This window comes from Orycteropus afer, unplaced genomic scaffold (assembly GCF_000298275.1).
Source record: "Orycteropus afer afer isolate SDZICR_OR568_19922 unplaced genomic scaffold, OryAfe1.0 scaffold00445, whole genome shotgun sequence".
Classification (NCBI taxonomy): Eukaryota; Metazoa; Chordata; class Mammalia; order Tubulidentata; family Orycteropodidae; genus Orycteropus; species Orycteropus afer.
The window spans coordinates 1,360,041-1,380,514 of NW_006922032.1; the positions used below are offsets into that span (position 1 = coordinate 1,360,041).

Below are 20,474 nucleotides of genomic sequence, written 5' to 3' on the forward strand. Positions count from 1 at the left end.
TATATATATAAAATCAACATAAAGATTGAATAAGTATGGTGATATACTGATACACAACTTTCCTGATTTTAAACCATGCAATATTCCCTTGTGTTATTCAAATGACTGCCTCTTGGTCTATGTATAAGTTCCATATTAGCACAATTAAGTGTTCTGGAATTCCTATCCTTCATAATCTTATCCATAATTTGGTATGAACCACACAAATGCCTTTGTATAGTCAGTAAAATACAGGTAAACATCTTTTTGGTTTTAGCCAAGATTCATCTTCTATCAGCGATGATATCCTTGTTCCATGTCCTCTTTTGATTCCAGCTTAAATTTCTGGTAGTTCCTGCTACAACCATTTTTAATTATTGTCAGCAAAATTTTACTTGTGTATGATATTATTCAACAATTTCCTCATTCTATTGGATCACCTTTATTTGGAATGGAAACAAATATGCATCTCTCCAAGTCTATTGGCTAGGCAACTGTCTTCCAAATTTCTTGGCATAGACCACTGAAGCTTCTAGCAGTGCATTCATATGCTGAAGAATCAAAACTGATATTCCGTCAACTCCTGAAGGCTTGTTTTTTGCCAATACCTTAACTGTAGCTTGAACTTCTTCCTTCAATAAAGTCGGTTCTTGTTTATCTGCTATCTTCTGATACAGCTGAAAGTTAATCAGTTCTTTTTAGTACACTGACTCTGTATTCCTTCCATCTTCTTTTCATGCTTCCTGAATAGTTCAAATTTTTTCTCACAGAACTCTTCAATATTATAACTCAAGCCTTGAATTTTTCTACACTTCTTTCAGCTTGAGAAATGCTGAGCATGTCCTAATCTTTTTGTTTTCTAATTCTGGTCTCTGCACACTTCATTATAATACTTTACTTTGTCATCTCAAGCCAGCATTTGAAATAAGTTAAGCTCTTTTATTTAATCATTTCTTACTTTCACTTTACCTATTCCACATTCAAGAGCAAGTTTTAGAGTCTCTTCTGACATTCATTTTGGTCTTTTCTTTCTTTCCTGCCTTTTTAATGATATTTTGGCTTCATGATGTCCTTGATGTCATCCCACAACTTGAGGATGGTCTTCAGTCATTAATGTCAATGCATCACATCTATTCTTGAGGTGGTCTCCTGGAAAGATTCATTTTTGACAATTTCCAATTATCCTAGATTCATATTTCATATATTACACATTGCAATTATTAATGGATGTTGGCAGCTCTTTATTCTCATTTTGGATCATGCCACATAGCAAGTGAAATAAAATTAAGCATGTAAAAAGTCACTTAAAACAAGAAAAATGATATAGATATAGTATTTTTAACATATTATTTCAATGCCTATAATTTAAATTTAATAAAGAAATTCTAAAATTTAAAATTAATATTGACAGTATAACTACCTATAGTGAATAATCATTGTTTGATTTCTAAAACTCTACCTTCACCTTCTTTTTATCAATAACACCAAGATTTCATGTGTGGAATTGTCTTTCCCTCTCAACTTCATCCTCAACTCCAGATTTTACCCTGTGACAGAGTTTTAGCCAATAACATCATCATACTCTTGGGCAAAGCAAGTGCTTCAGGATAGTTCTATCAAGCAAAGTAAGTCAAAGCCAATTACATTCAAATCAGAAGTGTTTCCTTTTTTTAAATAATAGTAACCATCTCTTTCCATTGGATATGTTAAGATAGAAATCCATCCCAGCTACTACAAGGGAAGTCAGATCACCATTAGAGGATCTTCCATGAAAATGGAAACAACTGAAAGAAAAGCACATCAAACAGATGGAGATAGAGGGACTGGCCTGTGGTAACATCATTTGAGTACAAGATCTATATGTATTTAAGAAAAATTTCATTTCTAGACTTTTTAATTATAATATTTAAAGCCACTATCACCTTGATATTTCTGAAACCAGTTTTCTCATTGGCAAATAAGAGTTTTGCATTAATAACTGTACCTTTATATTGGATTCTTTCGACATAGTCACAACAGCAATTTAATTTTTAACAAAATGGTATGAGATATATGAGACATATACAGTCTCCATTTGATATATGACCACTATTTGAATGAATCCATTAAGATCACAACTAAGGATATATGATATAAACATTTTAATAAATATGAGATGTGTATGTCTTCCTTATCATTTCAAATGGTAAGATCTGTATAACAGAAACAGTAAATAAGTGAACAATAACTGATTGAATATGATATGATATAAGAAATATACCACAATTTTAAATAAAGAAAAATAATGACATAAATAAGGAGCTACGGTGGCACAATGGTAAGAGCTGGCTGCTAACCAAAAGGTCAGCGGTTTGAACCCTCAAGTTACTATAAGGGAGAAAGATGTCTCCCATAAAGATGTCTGCTTCCATAAAGATTCACAGGCTTGGAAGTCCTATGGGAAAATTCTACCCTGTCCCATATGGTCTGTATGAGTTAAAATCAACTCAACAGCAATGGATTTGGTTTTGGCTTTTACAAAGATAAGTAAATCTGAAAGACTCTAATGTTTAAGGAGGCTAGAGAAGATAATTTGGTTTTGTCGTTGTTATTAGGTGGTTTTAGACATACTTAATGTGAGATTCAACAAGCAAATCTATCCAGGAAGAAGTGCAGCCAGAATGCACCTTATGAGCAAGAATGGCCAGAATTTTTCTTACCTACTTTGGTCATGTGGTCAGAAGGGACCAGCCCCTGGAGAAGGATATCATGCTTTGTAAAGTGGAGAGTCAGAGAAAAAGGGGAAGACCATTCATGAGATGGATTGACACAATGGCTGCAAGGATGGGCTCAAGCACAGCAAGGATTGTGAATATGGCACAGGTCTAAGCAGTGTTTTACTCCGTTGTATACACGGGTGCTGAGTCAAAATCAACTCAATGGCACCTAACAACCAACACGAGAAATTCTCATAGGACATCTTGTTAGACAAATCTGTTGAGTAACTTTAAGTATTAGATGCATTTAGAAGAGCCTTCAGGAAAGGAGTATATATCTGTAAGTCATCTGTAATGCTAATAGTTGAATTCATAATGCTATGAAAAGAGGCGCACACACTAACACTTTTGAAGATTAACAGATTTCAGGTCTTCTACCAATATCATCTCACATGTTGTTGTTGTTGTTGTTGTTGTTATGTGCCGTCGAGTCAGACCCAACTCATAGCAACCCCTCCTTGGGTTTCCGAGGCAGTATCACTAAGGAAGTAGATTGCCCCATCTTCCTTCCGAGGAGTGGCTCGTGGGTTTGAACCGCCAGCCTTCTGGTTAGCAGTCAGGTGCCTTAGCCATTAAGCTACCAGAGCTCCCTCATTTCACATAATACCCCACATAACAATACAATAAGGGTGTGATATCATCTTACTTAACAGATGAGGAAAGTAAAGTTCAGAGAGCATAAATGAAGTGTCCATAATTTTAATAAATATGTAGCAGAATTAAAATTTTAATCAGGTATCTCACTCAAAACAAAATAAAATAAAAACAAAACCTACATTCATATATTATTATTTTCTCCTCAGTGTTGAATTAATAATATTATTGATGGATAATGTTAAATAAGAAAGTAGATTTGTAGAATACCAAAGAGTTTCACATTGGAACTAGGGTGACAGGAAGAAAAAGAATCACCAGTTAACAAACACTGTCTGCTTTAATATATCTTCCAGAATGAAAAATAATCAATATTTATAAAGTAGTGAAAGTTTCAAAAAAGACATTGTATGTAAGCAAATAACACTATTCACAAATTTTGTTCAACTGAAAGATAATTAAAAAGAATTTAAGATTCAATTTACAACTATGTAGGTAGCACATGGAAACTCATAGTTACTGCAGGAAAACACCTTTGCATTGTCTAATAAAATTCAGTTGGAAAATATGAAATATAATTCTTCTCCTATTAGTCAAACATAGCTTTGCGAATCTAGAAATTAGACTACATTAACAGCCCTTAACTTTTTCCACTTTTAATGTGTTTTAAAATTGAAGTATAATCATCATTTTTGATTTTAATATTTTTCTCTATAATGAGAACATTAATACTGCATATTTTCATGCAATCAAGTATATAAACATTGCTCTATTTGAATTCAACATTATTGAGTATAATATTAATGAGCTTTCTAATTGACTTCACAAAGAGTATCAAGCACCATTATTCTCCAGGAAATTTTGTCCACTCTGTTTATTATCTCTACATAAACTTTCAAGAAACAATTTTGATACAGTGTAATTCAGTGGGGAAAATACTGTAAGTCATCAAGTCAGCCCTCATTTTGTTTAGATGGTGATCAGCCAACATTTCGTAGCACCACTTATACCTCATCTAGTCTCCAATCTGAGACCTTACAGCAGGCACAGAATCATTTTCACAGGAAAATCATCAGTATGTTTTTCCTTTACTTTTATTTAATGTATAACTAAACATAATCTTAGCTTGATACTGCAAGTCTATGCATTTTACTTTTGTTACCATTAATTTAATTCTTAATTGTGCATTATAAGCATAAAAATCTATGATTTACTTAATCAAATTTAAATGATACCTTGAATTGTTTAAATTCAATATTAATATAGAAATATTAAATATTGTATAATTTCATTTAGAATAAAAACATTTAAAAATAACTACTGTTTTTCCTTATAAAGAAGCAAATGAACTTTAGGCTAAGAAGTTTGTAATAATGAAAACTGATGATAGTTTATAAAAGCCTGGGATTATAAAATGAACAATCCAAGAACAATATAACCACAATCACAGTGCTAAGAAAAACAAGTGCTTCAGTGTACTTACCCATATCTCTAACATAAGTAACAAAATGAAACAAATAATACATATTGGGTTTAGACATACAAGGTTAGGAGACAAAAAGTGATTTATTGTGGCAATTTTGAATAGACTGGTTTTTTAAAAGAAAGTTACACAAAATATGGTTATTAATATGTTCTTTCAACATATTAATATTAACACATTCATCTTAAATCACAATTTCTGAGCAAAATAATCCTGAGAATAACATAACTGATTTTTGCAGGGCTCTGAAAAAACTAAATAACTTACTGTTTGGAAGGCTCAGGAAATTTTAGTTCTTCTCTTTTCTTCATTTCTTTTGTTGGTTCCATAGGAGTGAGAACCACAGCAGCACACGAGACAACAGAGTGGTAGGAATCCTCCCGGCAAACTGCTATTTCTTAAAAATAAATAAATAAATAAATGTAAAAACTACTTATCAATTATTCTTACTTACCTTTCTTCCTTTTTCGTTTTCAGTTAAATAAAAGAGATAATTCAACCAAAACATTAATTATCCTTAGATTATTATCTCTAAGAATTTCCTCTTACTAACTAACTGCAAGACCTATGGTGATTTTTTCATTTCTTAAGCTACACAGTAAAAGGATGTTGTCAATACTTTATAGTTCTTTACATAAAATATATATATATATATATATATATATATATATATATATTATATATTTTTTCATTAAAGAGAGACATAAAAACAGAAAAGTGGACAAACCACATTGTTTGTTGTTGTTGTTGTTGTTGTTGTTTTTATGGGCCATCAAATCATCTCTGACTCATAGAGACATGTACAACAGAACAAAACACTGCCCTGTTGCCAGCCTCAAAATTTCTACTATACCTGAGCCCACTGCTGCAGTCACCATGTCAATTCATCTTGTTGAGTGTCTTCCCCTCTGTTCTGGTTACCTAGTGCCACTCTGACAAGAATATATGACAAATGGCATGACCTTAACAAACATGAGTTTATTCTCTTACAACTGGAGACTTTAAGTCCAAGTTCAAAGTTCCAGGCTCTAGGGGCTGGGTGAAAGCCTGCCTGCCACCCACTGAAGGTAGAGGCTTTTCTTCACTCAGACAGCTACTGGTTGCTGAGGCTTCCAAGCCCAAAGTTGACAAGTAAAAAGGCACAGTCCCGATGTTACCAATCCACACGGCAGGCCATTAATTCAAGTCCATTTTAAGTGCCAAGGTCGGCAAAGCATGGGAGGCTGCTGAACAATGACACAGCTACATGCAGAGTCCAAGCACGCCATAAGCTAGAGACCATTCCCCAAAGTTTCTGCTTAGATAGAGGAAGCAGACCACATACCCAAAGGCAGCTACTCAGCTGTTCACAGTAGAGTCCACCATGGAGTTGATGATTACCAGTCTCACCACAGGGAAAACTACCTCCAGCCACCCAGCCACTCAACCAGGCCTAGCCAAGTTGACACAAAAACATAACCACCACACCCTCCTTCGCTGACCCTCCACTTTACCAAGCATGCCATCCTTCTCCAGAGAATGGTTCCAACAACAAGACCAAAGTAGGTGGACGAAGTCTGGCCATTCTCACATCCAAGGAGCATTCTGGCTGCACTTATCCCAGGACAGATTTGTTTGTCCTTTCTACAGTCCTCGGTACTCTTAGCATTTTTCCCCAACACCACAACTCAAAAGCATCAACTCTTCTTTTTTCATTGTCCAGCTCTGACATGCATAAGACGTGATTGAAAATACCATGGCTTGGGTTAGGCACACCTCAGTCTCCAAGGAGACATCTTTGCTCTTCATCACTTGAAAAAGGTCTTTTGCAACAGACTTGCCCAATGCAATACGTCATCTGATGTCTTGACTGCTGCTTCCACTGGTGTTGATTGTAGAACCAAGTAATATGAAATCCCTGACAACTTCAATCTTTTCTCCATCCATATTGAAGCTGTTTATTGGTGCCATTGTGAGGATTTATGTTTCTTTTATATTGACATGTAATCCATACTGCAAGTTGTAGTCTTTAATCTTCATCAGTAAGTGCTCCAAGTATCCTCACTTTCAGCAGGGAAAGTTGTGTCATCTGCATATCTCAGGTTATTAATGAGGCTTCCTCCAATCTTGATACCATGTTCTTCTTCATATAGTCTAGCTTCTTGGATAATTTACTTAGCACACAGACTGAATAAGTATGGTGAAATGATACAACCCTGACATATTCCCTTCCTGATTATAAACCATGAAGTATCCCCTTGTTCTGTTAGAATGACAGCTTCCTGGTCTATCTACAGGTTCCTCATGACAACAAATAAGTTTTCTGGGATTCTCACTCTTCTCAATGTTATCCACAATCTGTTATGATCCACACAATTGAATGCCTTTGCATTGTCAATAAAACACAAGTAAACATCTTTCTGGTATTCTTTGCTTTCAGCCAAGATCCATCTAACATCAGCTATGATATCTCTTGCTCCACGCCCCCTTCTAAATCCAGCTTGCATTTCTGGAAGTTCTCTGTCAATACACTGCTGCAACAATTTTGTATTGTCTTCAGTAAAATTTTACTTCTGTGTGATATTAATGATATTGTTTGATAATTTCCTCATTCTGTTGGATAACATTTCTTTGGAATGGGTACAAATATGGATCTCTTCCGGTCTGTTGGCCAGAGAGCTGTCTTCCAAATCTCTTGGCATAGCCAAGTGAGTGCCTCCAATGCAGGATCCATTTGTTGAAACATCTCAATGAGTATTCCATCAATTCCCGGAGTCTTGTGCTTTGGCAATTCCTTCAGTACAGCTTTGACTACTTCCTTCAATACCACTGGTTCTTGATCATATGCCACCTCCTGAAGAAGATGATCATCTACCAATTTGTTTTGGTACATTGTATTCCATCCATCTTCTTTTGATGTTTCCTGCATCATTCAACATATTGCCCAAGGAATCTTTTAATATTGCATTTTGAGGGTTAAATTTTTCCTCATTTCTTTCATCTTGAGAAATAATGAGTGTATTCTTCCATTCTGATTTTCTAACTCTAGGTCTTTGCATATTTTATTCTCAAGCTGCTCTTTAAAATCTTCTGTTCAGTTCTTTCATCTTGTCATTTTTTTCCATTTGCTTTAGCTACTCTCCATTCAAGGGCAAGTTTCAGAGTCTCTTCTGATATCCATTGTCGTCTTTTCTTCCTTTCCCATCTTTTTAATGACCTTTTGCTTTCTTCATAGATGATATTTTGATATCATCCCACAATGCCTCTGGTTTTCAGTCACTGGTGGTCAATTCTTTAAATCTATTCTTTAGACAGTCTCTAAAGTCAGGAGGGATATAATCAAGGTCATATTTTGGTTATCATGGACTTCGTTAAGTTGCCTTCAGCTTCAATTTGAACTTGCATATGAGTAGTTGATGGTCTGTTCCACAGTAAGCTCTTGGTGTTTTCTGGCTGAAGATATTGATCTTCTCCATCACCTCTTGCCACAGATGTAGTCAATCTGATTCCTGTGTACTCCGTCTGGTGAAGTCCATTTATATAGCCACTGTGTTGTTGAAAAACTGTATTTGCAATGAATAAGTCATTGGTCTTGCAAAATTCTATCATGTAATCTCTGGTGTTATTTCTATCACCAAGGCCATATTTTCCAACTACCAGTGATTCTTCGTTTCCAACTTTTCCATTCCAATCACCACTGATAAGTAACATATCTTGATTGCATGTTCAGTCAATTTCAGACTATTGGTAAAAATCTTTAATTTCCTCATCTTTGCTTTTAGTGTTAGTGCATAAATTTGACTAACAATAATAATAACTGGTCTTTTTCATAGGTGTATGGATATTATCCTGTCACTGACAGCATTGTACTTCAGGATAGATCTTGAAAAATTATTTGTGATGATGAATGTCAAGCCATTCCTCTTCAATTTGACAAATTGGTATATTTCTTCTCCCTCAGAAACAATATACCATATTGTTGCCTGATTCAAAATGTCCAAAACCAGCCATTTCAGCTCACTAATGTTAATGGTCCCATGAGGTAATCTGTCTCACACTCTCATACACTGTGATACTACTCTGTGGGAAGCAGTTCAGCAACATTTATCAATATCCATAATATTGTTTGTATATTTTGATCAAGTAAATTCCCTTTTAGTTATCTATACCAAGAACATAATTGGCGACTGAAGACACTCAGTAGAGCAAAACTCATAACTCAAATTGGAAAAAAAAAAAAATTAATATGAGGGAATATTTTCTATTCATAAATCATTATTTTTGACTAATGGTTATGAAGTGAAATGATTTCACATTTCCATTATAAATACACAGTTAAGCAAACTAAGGCAAACGTATCAAAATCATTATAGGAGTTAAAATTTGTGTTATTTAAAAATAAGTTACTTTGGGTGGGAGGGGAAAGGAGGAAACTGCACTAATAAAAGTAAGAAGAATAATTTACTTCATTTTCTTCTGTATTGTTCAATATGTTCCAAATTTTCTACAATGATCATTTCTTACTTCTATAAACAAACAAACAAAAAAGGAAATTTATATTAAAATAGTAATTGAAATGGAATATATGATCCAATGAGTGGAATATATATGATCAGATGTGATGATTAATGACATCAGCAGAAAACAACGGAATTTCTTGTAATTCTCCTGGGAAACTATTTTTCTGATTTATTCAGATTAAGTTTAATTTTATTTGCTGACCTCATACTCCTACCCTCAAAAAAACACACTTCAGAAGTAATTGGAGTTGGTTGGTCTAAAATTGTTAAAGAGATGATATTGACTTGGTGGATTTGTCTGAGATTAATACATTTATATGTTACCAGAAGTTTTTAAATTTTAATCTAAGTGATCTATTAATAGTGGCAAGTTTGTCATTGTTTCCGGCCTCGGAGTTCACTCCAACTCATGACAACCTTATCCACCATCTTCATGATCATTGGCATATTCTACTGTTATGCTTATCATGTCAATTCATCTCATTGTGAGTTCTCTTCATTTTGGTTGACCCTCTACTTTATAAACCATGAAATTCTTTTCCAGCTATTGATCTTTCTTAATGATGTGTACAAAGTAAGTGTGCCAATCTTGCCATCCTCACTTTTAAAGCGCAAGTTTAGGCACTGTCCAAATTGTGGGAAACCTGTTTTGAAGCAAAGATTATTTCTTTATTTTCCTAATCACATCACACACAAACTCTTCAGTATACAGATTAAACTCTCATTACAGGGGAAAAGCCAAGACTTTAGAATAAAGTGGGGAGCCAAACAGATGCAAACGTTCAAACTTTAAATATTTCACACTATTTAATTATACTTACAAACTTGGGTTTATATTGTATTAAAAAAAATTAACTTCTAAATTTTAAAAAGGTATACTTATAGGACAGCTGACAATTGTTTCATAATGTAAGTTATAAAACATGAGACCATTTCAAAGCATTGCATATTCAATTAGGTTTCCAACATCCTTGGGCTAAAAAAAAAAAATCAATACATTTTTCACTATTATTTCCAACCAAAGATACAAATAACAATTCGAACCACCAGCTTAAAATTTATATGCTAAATTTCCCCATCTTTGAAAAGAATCTTTGTTGCAAATGAATTGCATGCAGTGCAGAAAATTCCATCATAGGCTTCTGTTACTTGTGAATGTCAGAGTAAGGCTGGCTGAGAAATTAAAGTTCCCATTTCTTTCTAGACAGACAAGGCCTTTGGCCAAGATTGGGGTCACTAATCAGGGCATGCTGAGAAGGCTACCTGTGGAACTACTGGTCCTGCCTCTAGGGGAAATCAGTTGTGAGCAACCATTACTTAATATAAAAAGAATGATTCAAAAGTGAGAAACCAAATTTGATTATGAGATTAAACAAACAGGTATTTGAAATGAGGAAAATTTTGATGGTCACAATAATTATTTATTCTAAGATTTAGTTTTAAGCACTACTCTCATATTTATTTCTAGGGATTTCTAAGTATACCAAAAATGCCTAATGCCGTTCAGTTGATTCCGACTAACAGCGACCTCCATTGGGTTTCCGAGGCAGTAAATCTTTATGGAAAAATGACTAAAATTTCTAGATACTAAAAATCAGCAAGTTGTAAAACATGAAGGCAATAGAAATAATTTCTAGATTAAAAATGGACTAGTCTGACTTTAGCATGTAGCCTCTTATTATACCACAAAGAATATGCTATTACATGGAATGGTATTCCATATAACTGAATTTTCCAAAATGTTTCCTTCAGATTCATAATAAACTAAAATACAAAACCTAAACCCTGAAATCTTAAATTATTCATTTAATCCAGTTTTATATTTCAAAACCATTTGATTAATTTATGTCTGTTTGGTCTTTTAATTTTAAAGCACCAAGAAAGCAATACGTAATTTTACTATTTTTTGATAAAATTATTAAGAGAAATATTGATCTCTTTCATGAAAAATTTCAAATATTAAAACTACTGAAGGTGCCAAAGTGCAGCTAACTTACAAGCTTCATGCATATCTACATTTGAAGTCACCATGCCTCCTCACCAGAATAGTTTAATATCAATGAGCAAACTGTAGGCTTAAAAGAGAAGAATTTGCTTTTGATACATAAGAGTGTGCCTCTCTTCCTTTTTTAAAATCATTTCTTTCCCAAATGCCCACTGGTAACATTTAACCCAGAAAAAGAGAAATTAATTTGTTACACAAACACTTATGTAACATTGTGTGCCAGATAATACCTATTTTTATTAACAATAGATTGACAGTTACTGTGTATTGTTCTTCTCCCTTAGAAAAATCCCATAGGATTAGTAAAATTATCACCCCCAGTGGACAAATTAAAAATGTGAGACACATAGAGTTTAAGTAGCTAACTACCTTTCTCAAGGTCACTCAGGTTAAGAGTGGCAAAACCGCAATACAATTTACCTCTAGTCCCCAGGCTATTAACCGTACTGTATGTTGATTTGCATTTAATTATAGTATGTCAAGTGTTTTGACGTAATAAACTAAGTCTAATAGCTTTTCCTTTTCAATTATTTCTTATTCCACAATATTCTTATATCTGAATTCTTGTTCAGAAGAAAAGTTATAAGCATTAAGTAAGTTGCCTCAGAACATTTTACAGCTTTTACTCATAGTACAAAAGCTTCAGGTTCTAATATCTGCCCTTCAACTTCAAGATAAGTACTGTTTTCCTCTTGTCCTATGGGTGATGAGATGCCAGGTGTCATGATGAAACCCACCATTGGATACATTTGTTCAGAAGAATATATATAATTAGAAAAGCACATATTTTCAAAGTTATTTATAATCTATTGCTCTTCTTTTCTTGTCCAGCACAGTTCAAGGTTCTGGGAACACATCAGGGAATACAAATAACAAAAATTCATGCCTCTGTGGAATGTGTTTTCTGACAACAGACTCTCCAAACCAATTTACCTCTGCTTGCGTTTGTTTTCACACCAGTAAAATATTTTATTTTTGAGTTGTGAAGATTAACTGAGTTAATGCATTTAAAGTGCTTAGAATAATGTTGGGAAAATGGCAGTAGCTGTAAAAATGTTAGTGAATATTATTTATAACTGGTTTTGATAAGTTTTTTATATGGAAGCATGGCTAAGCTACAGTCCCCAGTTATTCAATCAAACACTAATGTAGGTGTTGCTGTGAAGGTATTAGAATTCATAATCAGTTGACTTTAAATAAAAAAAGGCAAATTATCCAAGATTACATGAATGGGCTGATTTAGTCAGTTAAAAGGCTGATTATCTTATCTAATGAAGATAAAAATTCTGTCTGTGGGCAATAGCTTCAGTCCATGGTTGAAAAACTGACCTTCCTGAGGGTCTGTCCTATGAATTTCAGACTTGGCTGGCCAACTCCATTGATCATGAAAACCAATTCTTTGTACTATTTCTAAATATAGATCTCCTACTGGTTTTGTTTCTCTGGTTGGCAGGTACACTGATCAAACCATAAAATGTTGGTATTAAAGCTTTGGTTATATTTAATATTTCCTTTTAATTAGAAACCTTAATCCAGTACTTATACAAGGCTTTTTCTTCCCAATGAATATTACTCTAGAATTGAAAGGGAAATTGAAAATATTCAAATAAAGTACAAATTTTTGCATCAAGACTATACAAAGCACAACTTTAGCTAAAGTAGAAATGTAATACCATAATGCAGGCACACATATTCATCCCATTAACAGTGTTCACTGAGCTATACTCTGTGCAGAAAGTATAGTGGGTAAAAGAACTTATGAAGAGAAAAGATGAAGTATTTGATGAAAAGATAAAGTTACTTAGACTGTAATGAAGAAATAATATGATTTAAGAAGTGCTATCATGTAAATCAGTCATGTGAAGTAATCATCAAGGTTAGAGCAGAGGGATGGCTACTATGTGGTTCACTCCTGTGACCTAATTAGCAGACTGCCAGACAGAAAGAAGGCTCTCGGTAAGTATCTGTTTAATGATTGAGAGAAAAAGAAGAAAATGATGTGAGCAATTGTGGAAAGAAAAATATTCTAGCAAATAATAGAAAAAAAAAGTGTGTGAAATAGCAATGATACAAGAAAATGATATATACTGTGAGAAATGCCAATAATACAATGTGGATGAACCCTAGACCATTAAGTAAGAAGCAGGAGAAGATTCAGCTGGAGATATACATTACTGTCAACATTTTAAGGAACTTTTAAACAATTCTAAAACAATATTTGATCCTGAAGGTAGAAGGGATCCATTGTCAATCATTAAACAAGGAAACAATTTTATATTTTCTTAAAAAAAAAAAACAACTCTGAGAAGTGTGTAAGTAGGGGAACAGGACTGCAGACAACCACTGACAATACTATTGAATTAACTTAAGTGAGAAATAGTTAGGGTTTCCTTCCTAACTTTGGGAATGACAGTGGTTTGGAAAGGATGAGAAAGATTCTAGTGTGTGGTATTTAGATATTTTTAACACTTTTATTTCAAACACCTATTCACATCTTAGGAGCTCTGGTATTATAGTACCTAAGGTACTTGACTGCTAACCAGAAGGCTGGTGGTTCAAACCCACCAGCCACTCCTTGGAAGGAAGGTTGGGCAAACAACCTCCACAGCAATACTGCCTCAGAAACCCAAGGAGGGGTCGCTATGAGTCGGGTCCGACTCAAGGGCACAAAACAACAACAACAACAACAGTCACGTCTTTATTTACATTTATTTGCTTCCTTTATTGAAATGAAGTATACTTCTCAGTCTATTTCAGTAGAAATTGAGAGTGAATATAAGGATGGATGAGGGAGAAGAACTGGCAAGAAAAAGGAAACAAAGAATGTCAAATCAAGAAATGATTTAAATAATAACAAATTTTTAAAATATGGTGTAGTACATGTTTATACAACTGTATTGTTTATTGATACTATCATCTGAAAAATATTTTTAAAAGATATGAGGAATTTCATTAAAAAGTATTAATATCCCAAAATAAAAACAAGTTAGAGAAAAAAGTAAGATAGAGGTAAATATGAAAATAACTCTAACCTGAAAACTCAGACAAAACTATAAAAGATAAAAAGCAATTTAAATTCAGGCTTATCTCACATGACCCAAATTCTGGTACTTTTGTTGCTGCATACCTAAAGTAACCTTTCTTCTTTGAACACATTTGGATAATCATCAGGTTTATTAAAACTTTTTGTTCCTTGAAATTGCATGTTTTTAGCCTATTTAATCTCAGTTTATTTCTTGCCTCACCTTTTGAATAGTTCTTTACACAAATTTTTACATTGTGCAAATTTTTTCTGGAATACAATTGAAACCTCATCAGTGATAAAGGTAAAGAGAGTAATTTGAAAATACAAACTCCGTTTGTATGGCTACCAGTTTTGGTACTATAACTCAAACATTATGGTTTGCTTGGAGCAGGTACAAATGTCTCCTTGGCACTGTCAATACAGCTAAAACAGCCAATGCCTTTCTTGAATGTTCAACATGAAATTAAGCATTAAAATATCTCTCCTGACTGCATAACAAGAAATTGATGAGTGAGTGTAATTTAATGTTAATAAGCAAAAATACATATATTTTTTTTTTCAGTAACCATTAAACTATTATGTGACAAGTTCTCCACCTTGAAAAAATAAACCTTTTGTGCCCTGAACTATAAACCCTATAAATGAAAGAACAGAATCAGAATGGTCCTTATAAATGAGGATAGTGAGAGTTCAGCTAGCTTACTTTGGACAAATCAGCAGGAAAGATCAATCACTAGCAGAACTTACCACGTTTGTAAAAGAAAGAGTAAGCAAAAATGAGGGAAGCCCTCAATAAGACATATTCACACAATAAGTACACCAGTGAATTCAGACATCGCAATAATCGTGAAGGTGGTGCAATATCAGACAACCCTTCATTCTGTCATACATTAGTCACCATAAGTTGGAGCTGACTTAATGGCAAGTGACAACAAGTTTTTCCCTCTTCACACTCTTGGAAGACACTGTCAAGGTGAAGTTTTCCCTGCTCATAAATATAATAAACTTAGCTTTACTTGATCAACAGTTGGGGAAAGTTTACAGTTTAGAGCTGAACACATACCAAGTTAAGACGGTCACTTGCTGGACCAACAGCAAGTAGCATATTTTCTTCTGACATTCATTTTGGTCATTTCTTCCTTTCCTGTCTTTTTAATGACCTTTTGCTTTCTTCAGGTATGATGTTCTTGATGTCACCCCACAACTGCTCTGGTCTTCAGCTATTAGTGTTCCATGCATACAATCTATTTTTCAGATGGACCCTAAATTCAGGTGGGATATAATAAAGGTCATATTTTGGCTCTCTTGGACTTGACTTCATTTTTTCTGCTTCAACTTGATCCTGAATGTTAGCAATTGATGGTCTGCTCCACAGTCAGTTCCGGGGCTTGTTTTGACTGATAATTTTGAGCTTCTCCATTATTTCTCTCCACAAATGCAGTCATTTTGACTATATATTCCATCTGGAATGTTTATGTTGTTAAAAAAGGAATTTGCAATGAATAAGTCATCGGTCTTGCAAAATTCTATCATGTGGTCTCCACTGTCATTTTTACCACCTAAGCCGTATTTTCTAACTACTGATATTTCTTCTTTGTTTTCAACTTTTGCTTTTCACTTGCCAGTAATAATCAATATATGTCGATTGAAGGTGTGGTCAACTGTAGACTGCAGCAGTTGGTAAAATTCTTGAGTTTCTTTATCTTTGGCTTTAGTTTCTGGTGGGTAAATTTGAATAATAGAAGTATTAACTGGTCTTCCTATCACTGACAGCATTGTACTTCAGGACAGATCTTGAAATGTTCTTTTTGATGATTAATATAACACCATTCATCTTCAGTTTGTCTTTCCCAGCATAGTAGACCATATGATTGTCTAATTCAAAATGGCCAATACCAGTCCAATTCAGCTCACTAATTCCTAGGATGTTGATATTTATGTGTTCCATTTCATTTTTGACAACTTCCAATTTTCCAAAATTCATACTTCATTCTTTCCATGTTCTGATTATTAATGAATGTTTGCAGCTATTTCTTCCCATTTTGAGTCATGTCCCATCAGCAAATGAAGATTCTGAAAGCTTTGCTCCATCCATGTCATTAAAGTCAACTCTACTTTGAGGAGGGAGCTCTTCCCTAGTCATATTTTGAGTGACTTCCAACTTCATGCCCATGCCAAACAATGTTTCCCTGCTATTCATAACGTTTTCCAGCAATATATCAGACAGTGTTTCACTGCTATTCATATTGTTTTCAGTGGCCATTTTTTCTCAAAGGTAGACAGCTTGCTCCTTCTTCCCAGTCTGTCTTAGTCTGGAATTTCCACTGAAACCTGTCCACCATGGGTGACCCTGCTGGTATTAGAAATACTGGTAGCATACCTTCCAGCCTTCCAGCAACACACAAGTCACCAGAGTATGCTAAATGGACAGACTAGTGGTGGCACTGTCCTTATGTATGACAGTGCTTAAATCCCATTTTGAGTTTGAGTTCTAATATCCTTTTGTTGAGTCCCCAAACTTAATTTAATTTAGCTCCTAGGAATGGGGACATCACCTTTAGTGATATTTTAATTATCTAACCAGATTTAAAAAACTCTTCTTTGTGGAAATCTGTTTTCCTATATTCCTTACTATTCTAAACTTTTTTTTTTTCTTTCATGAGCACATAGAAGTAATACAATGGGCAAAGGATGGACACAGGTTCAACAGAACAGTTTCTTAAGCCAGCACAGAAGACTGACAAGTATAATGTCTTGCTACATCAACAACTATATAAGAAAAACTAGTGACACTGATAAAAAAACTTACGAAAATTTTACTCAGCCCTGTTGTGTTTTGTCCATGAATGTTTAGTTCTGAGATACATTTTTTTTTTCAAATTTTCATCATTCAGAGATTGAAGATTTCTGACACTAGGGATAGACAATCACAGCTTTTTTTTTTTTTTTTTTCCCAAATGGCATGCATTTTCTATGATAGTTGTTTGCCAGCTACTCCTTTCCCCTGGGAGGTATTTTTTGGGAAAGTGATATGATAATGGAGATAAATACATGCATATCTATCAACATGTAACAATAATAGCACAGCAGTGCTTACAAAAATGGGGGACAGGGATGTAAAAAAGGGGAGAAACAAACTTAGAAGGCACATTATTTGCATAAAAATATATTATCTTTGGAGGTATAGATATAAGGTGTAAAAGCACCTTTACCAAGTATTATCAGACCCTCATAGGTTTGTCTCTTATATGCGTTCACATTATGACTCTACTGCAAGTGCTATCTTTCTCAATGGTATAATTTCAACATGGATAATATAAGACACATTGACAAATTCCTTATATGAATAAAATTGTTTATGTGTTTAGTACCTTAGACCAAAAAGATAACAAAATCTTAAACATGCAGTTGTTTGGATTTGTTTATTGGTTTGAGAAAATCTACCAAAACCCCTCAGATACCAAAATACTCATGAAACAATTTCTTGGCTCAGGTGAAAAACTTAAAACTCTCTCTATTTCAGATCTTCCCAAATCACAACTTAATCCTAATTGCCTTTCCTCTTTCCTCTTCTCATGCTACTTTCCTTCCTTTGGCTGTAATTTTTTTTTTATGATGCACTACCCTTTTTCTCGAGTCAGAAAAAATAATAATAAAAAAAAAACCCTCAATTATCTCTTAAAGTTAAGGACCCCTGATTAAAAAAGGCAGGTCCCTTGTGGTTAATTTTAAGCCTTGGTCTCAGTCTGAGCTAAGAGTGACTATTAAAGACTTCAAAAATCCTAGACAAGATAGACAAAAATTTGTTTTAGGAAGATATAATTTAGTGTTCTTAGGTTCATATCAATTGTTTCATAAGTAACTAAATATCTTAGGAGAAAAAAAAAAGAGTAACAGCCCTTGAGAAGAACCTAAAGTATCCAAATTGTACACAGAAGGAATAAAAAGAGGTTTCGTTCTAAGTATAATAACCAAAATCATATAGGAATGAAATTGGGAATATATAATTGCCAAAGGGGCAAGGGAGCCACATCTTCTGACCTCCTCTAACCCCACAAGATGAAGACAGAATCACCATCAGTAGCCCAAGGCCTATTCCTGCAAGACCAGACATGCTGCCTCCCTCTAGCTCTTTCACCAACATTGACACCAACTCTTCCTCCCTCAGTATCAACCATTTCTCTGCTGGGTTCGATAATTCACTTCAGTGGCCACACAGAACTCACAGATAATGGGGTTTATTAGGGAAGCAACAGGCTGCAATTCAAGTTCAGGAACACACTCAGTCTCTCTCAGCCTGCCATCTCTCAGTCGACAGTCTCTCTCAGTCTCTCTCTCAGCAATGCATGTCTCTTACATCACTCTCAGCAATGTGTGTCTCTCACGTCTCACAGCTGACAGTAAGAAAGACTTTTCTGCCTCTAGGAGGGCTCCTTTTGAGTCTGGCAGAGTGGCAAACTAATCCCAACATCAGAATTCTATACACCTGAGAGAGAGAGAACTTCCCAGAAGATTGCTTCATGCCACTCTCAACAGAAACACCCCAGGTGGATAACTTTAAAAATCAGGAGCTACTTGGTTGCTCATGGCAAATTTCACCATGTAGTTTACAAAGACTTATAGCCAGAAAAGCCATACTATATAATTTACTACACCATAATTATTTTACCACTCAAAGCTTATTTTAAAAGGAAAAGTTTCATGTCAGTTAAAAATTATCCATAATTATTTTATTAATTTCCAATATGAGTATATTGATACATTGATTATTTTATTATTTGTATTCTGCCAAATGAAAATATAATTTTCATAATGATTTAGAACCAGAGTACACTCACTCTGCTCTTTATTTCACAGTAAAATAGACAGATCGATGTTTGGATAGATGGATAGATAGTAATATAAATATACAGACAGAACAACAGAGAATCTATAGCTGTTTTCTTTACTGAGAATTCCAATCTTGATTAATTCAAGACATGTCAAAAATGTTGATACACCACCAACTATTTTGTTTTCTTCCAGCAAATTTTTGTGTGCCTATTTCTTTTTTTTTTTTTTTTTGAGTTTAAACTTTCTTATTTTGCCAGTGAAATAAATTGGTTTCTTGAATATGCTATCCATGTGCATGAATTAGCATTTGCCTAAATTTTTAAATTTTTGTTTCACTGTAGCACAAATTATTTATTTATTTTTTTGGTGCATTGCCTTCAAATGCCATTATAAATTTATAGCCTTTTATAATAATTCTTTTCAGACTTTTTGTTTTTCAATCTCTATGTTCTAAGAACTTTGAAAATTGCCCAAGGTTTGGTAATCTAAGAGAAAAAATGAAGTTATCAAAATATGAATGAATTAAACTTTAAAAAGATCTTAACTAACTGAAATGTGATGATTCTCAAAATAAGATACTCCACAGATTATATCACCATGTAAGTGACAAAAGAAAATTGGCTTTTATATCTTGCTTTAAAAACATTGCTATCAATGCTGTTATCCATACCTTCATATGTTTAAACTCTGCAAAAGTTAAGTTTGGTTTCTTAAGAGATAAAAATATAGCTTCTTAATAACAGCAATGATGATTATATCCTTTTAGTAGCTAGCATAGACTTTTATGTATCAGGTATCATTATAATATTTCAAATGGACAATTTTATTTAATTCTTACAATATATATTTCAAGAAAGTATTATTGTTATTATACTAATTTACAGATATATTGTTGTTGTTATGTGCTGTCAAGTTGGACCCGACTCATAGTGACTCCTCCTTGGGTTTCCGAGGCAGCATCACTACGGAAGTAGATTGCCCCATTTTCCCTCCAAGGAGTGGCTGGTGGGTTTGAACCACCAGTGTACTGGCTAGCAGTCAAGTGCCTTAGCCACTATGCTGCCAGAGCTGAGATGTTAAATAAACTGAACAAGGCCAAACAGGTATTAAATAGCTAATCTAAACAATGCTGTCATTGATAAAATAATAGCTATATGCCTAAAAGGAGACCAATTAATGCAACTATTACTCATATTTTTGTACCAAACATTAACACCAAAGATGACGAGAATGAAGATGCTGACCAACTTCTGCAGTATTAAATTGATCAAACATGAAATAAAGATGCATCAATATTACT

At 34.0% G+C, this 20,474-nt stretch overlaps 1 protein-coding gene across 1 annotated transcript in view; it reads right to left on the reverse strand.

Annotated features, from left to right (window-relative positions):
• Positions 1 to 20,474, reverse strand: part of CCSER1 (coiled-coil serine rich protein 1) — a 958,389-nt gene that overhangs the window by 713,774 nt on the left and 224,141 nt on the right. Inside the window, exon 4 of the mRNA XM_007954211.2 lies at positions 5,080 to 5,200. Coding sequence (XP_007952402.2) covers positions 5,080 to 5,200 — 121 coding nt within the window. The remainder of the gene's footprint in view (positions 1 to 5,079; positions 5,201 to 20,474) is intronic.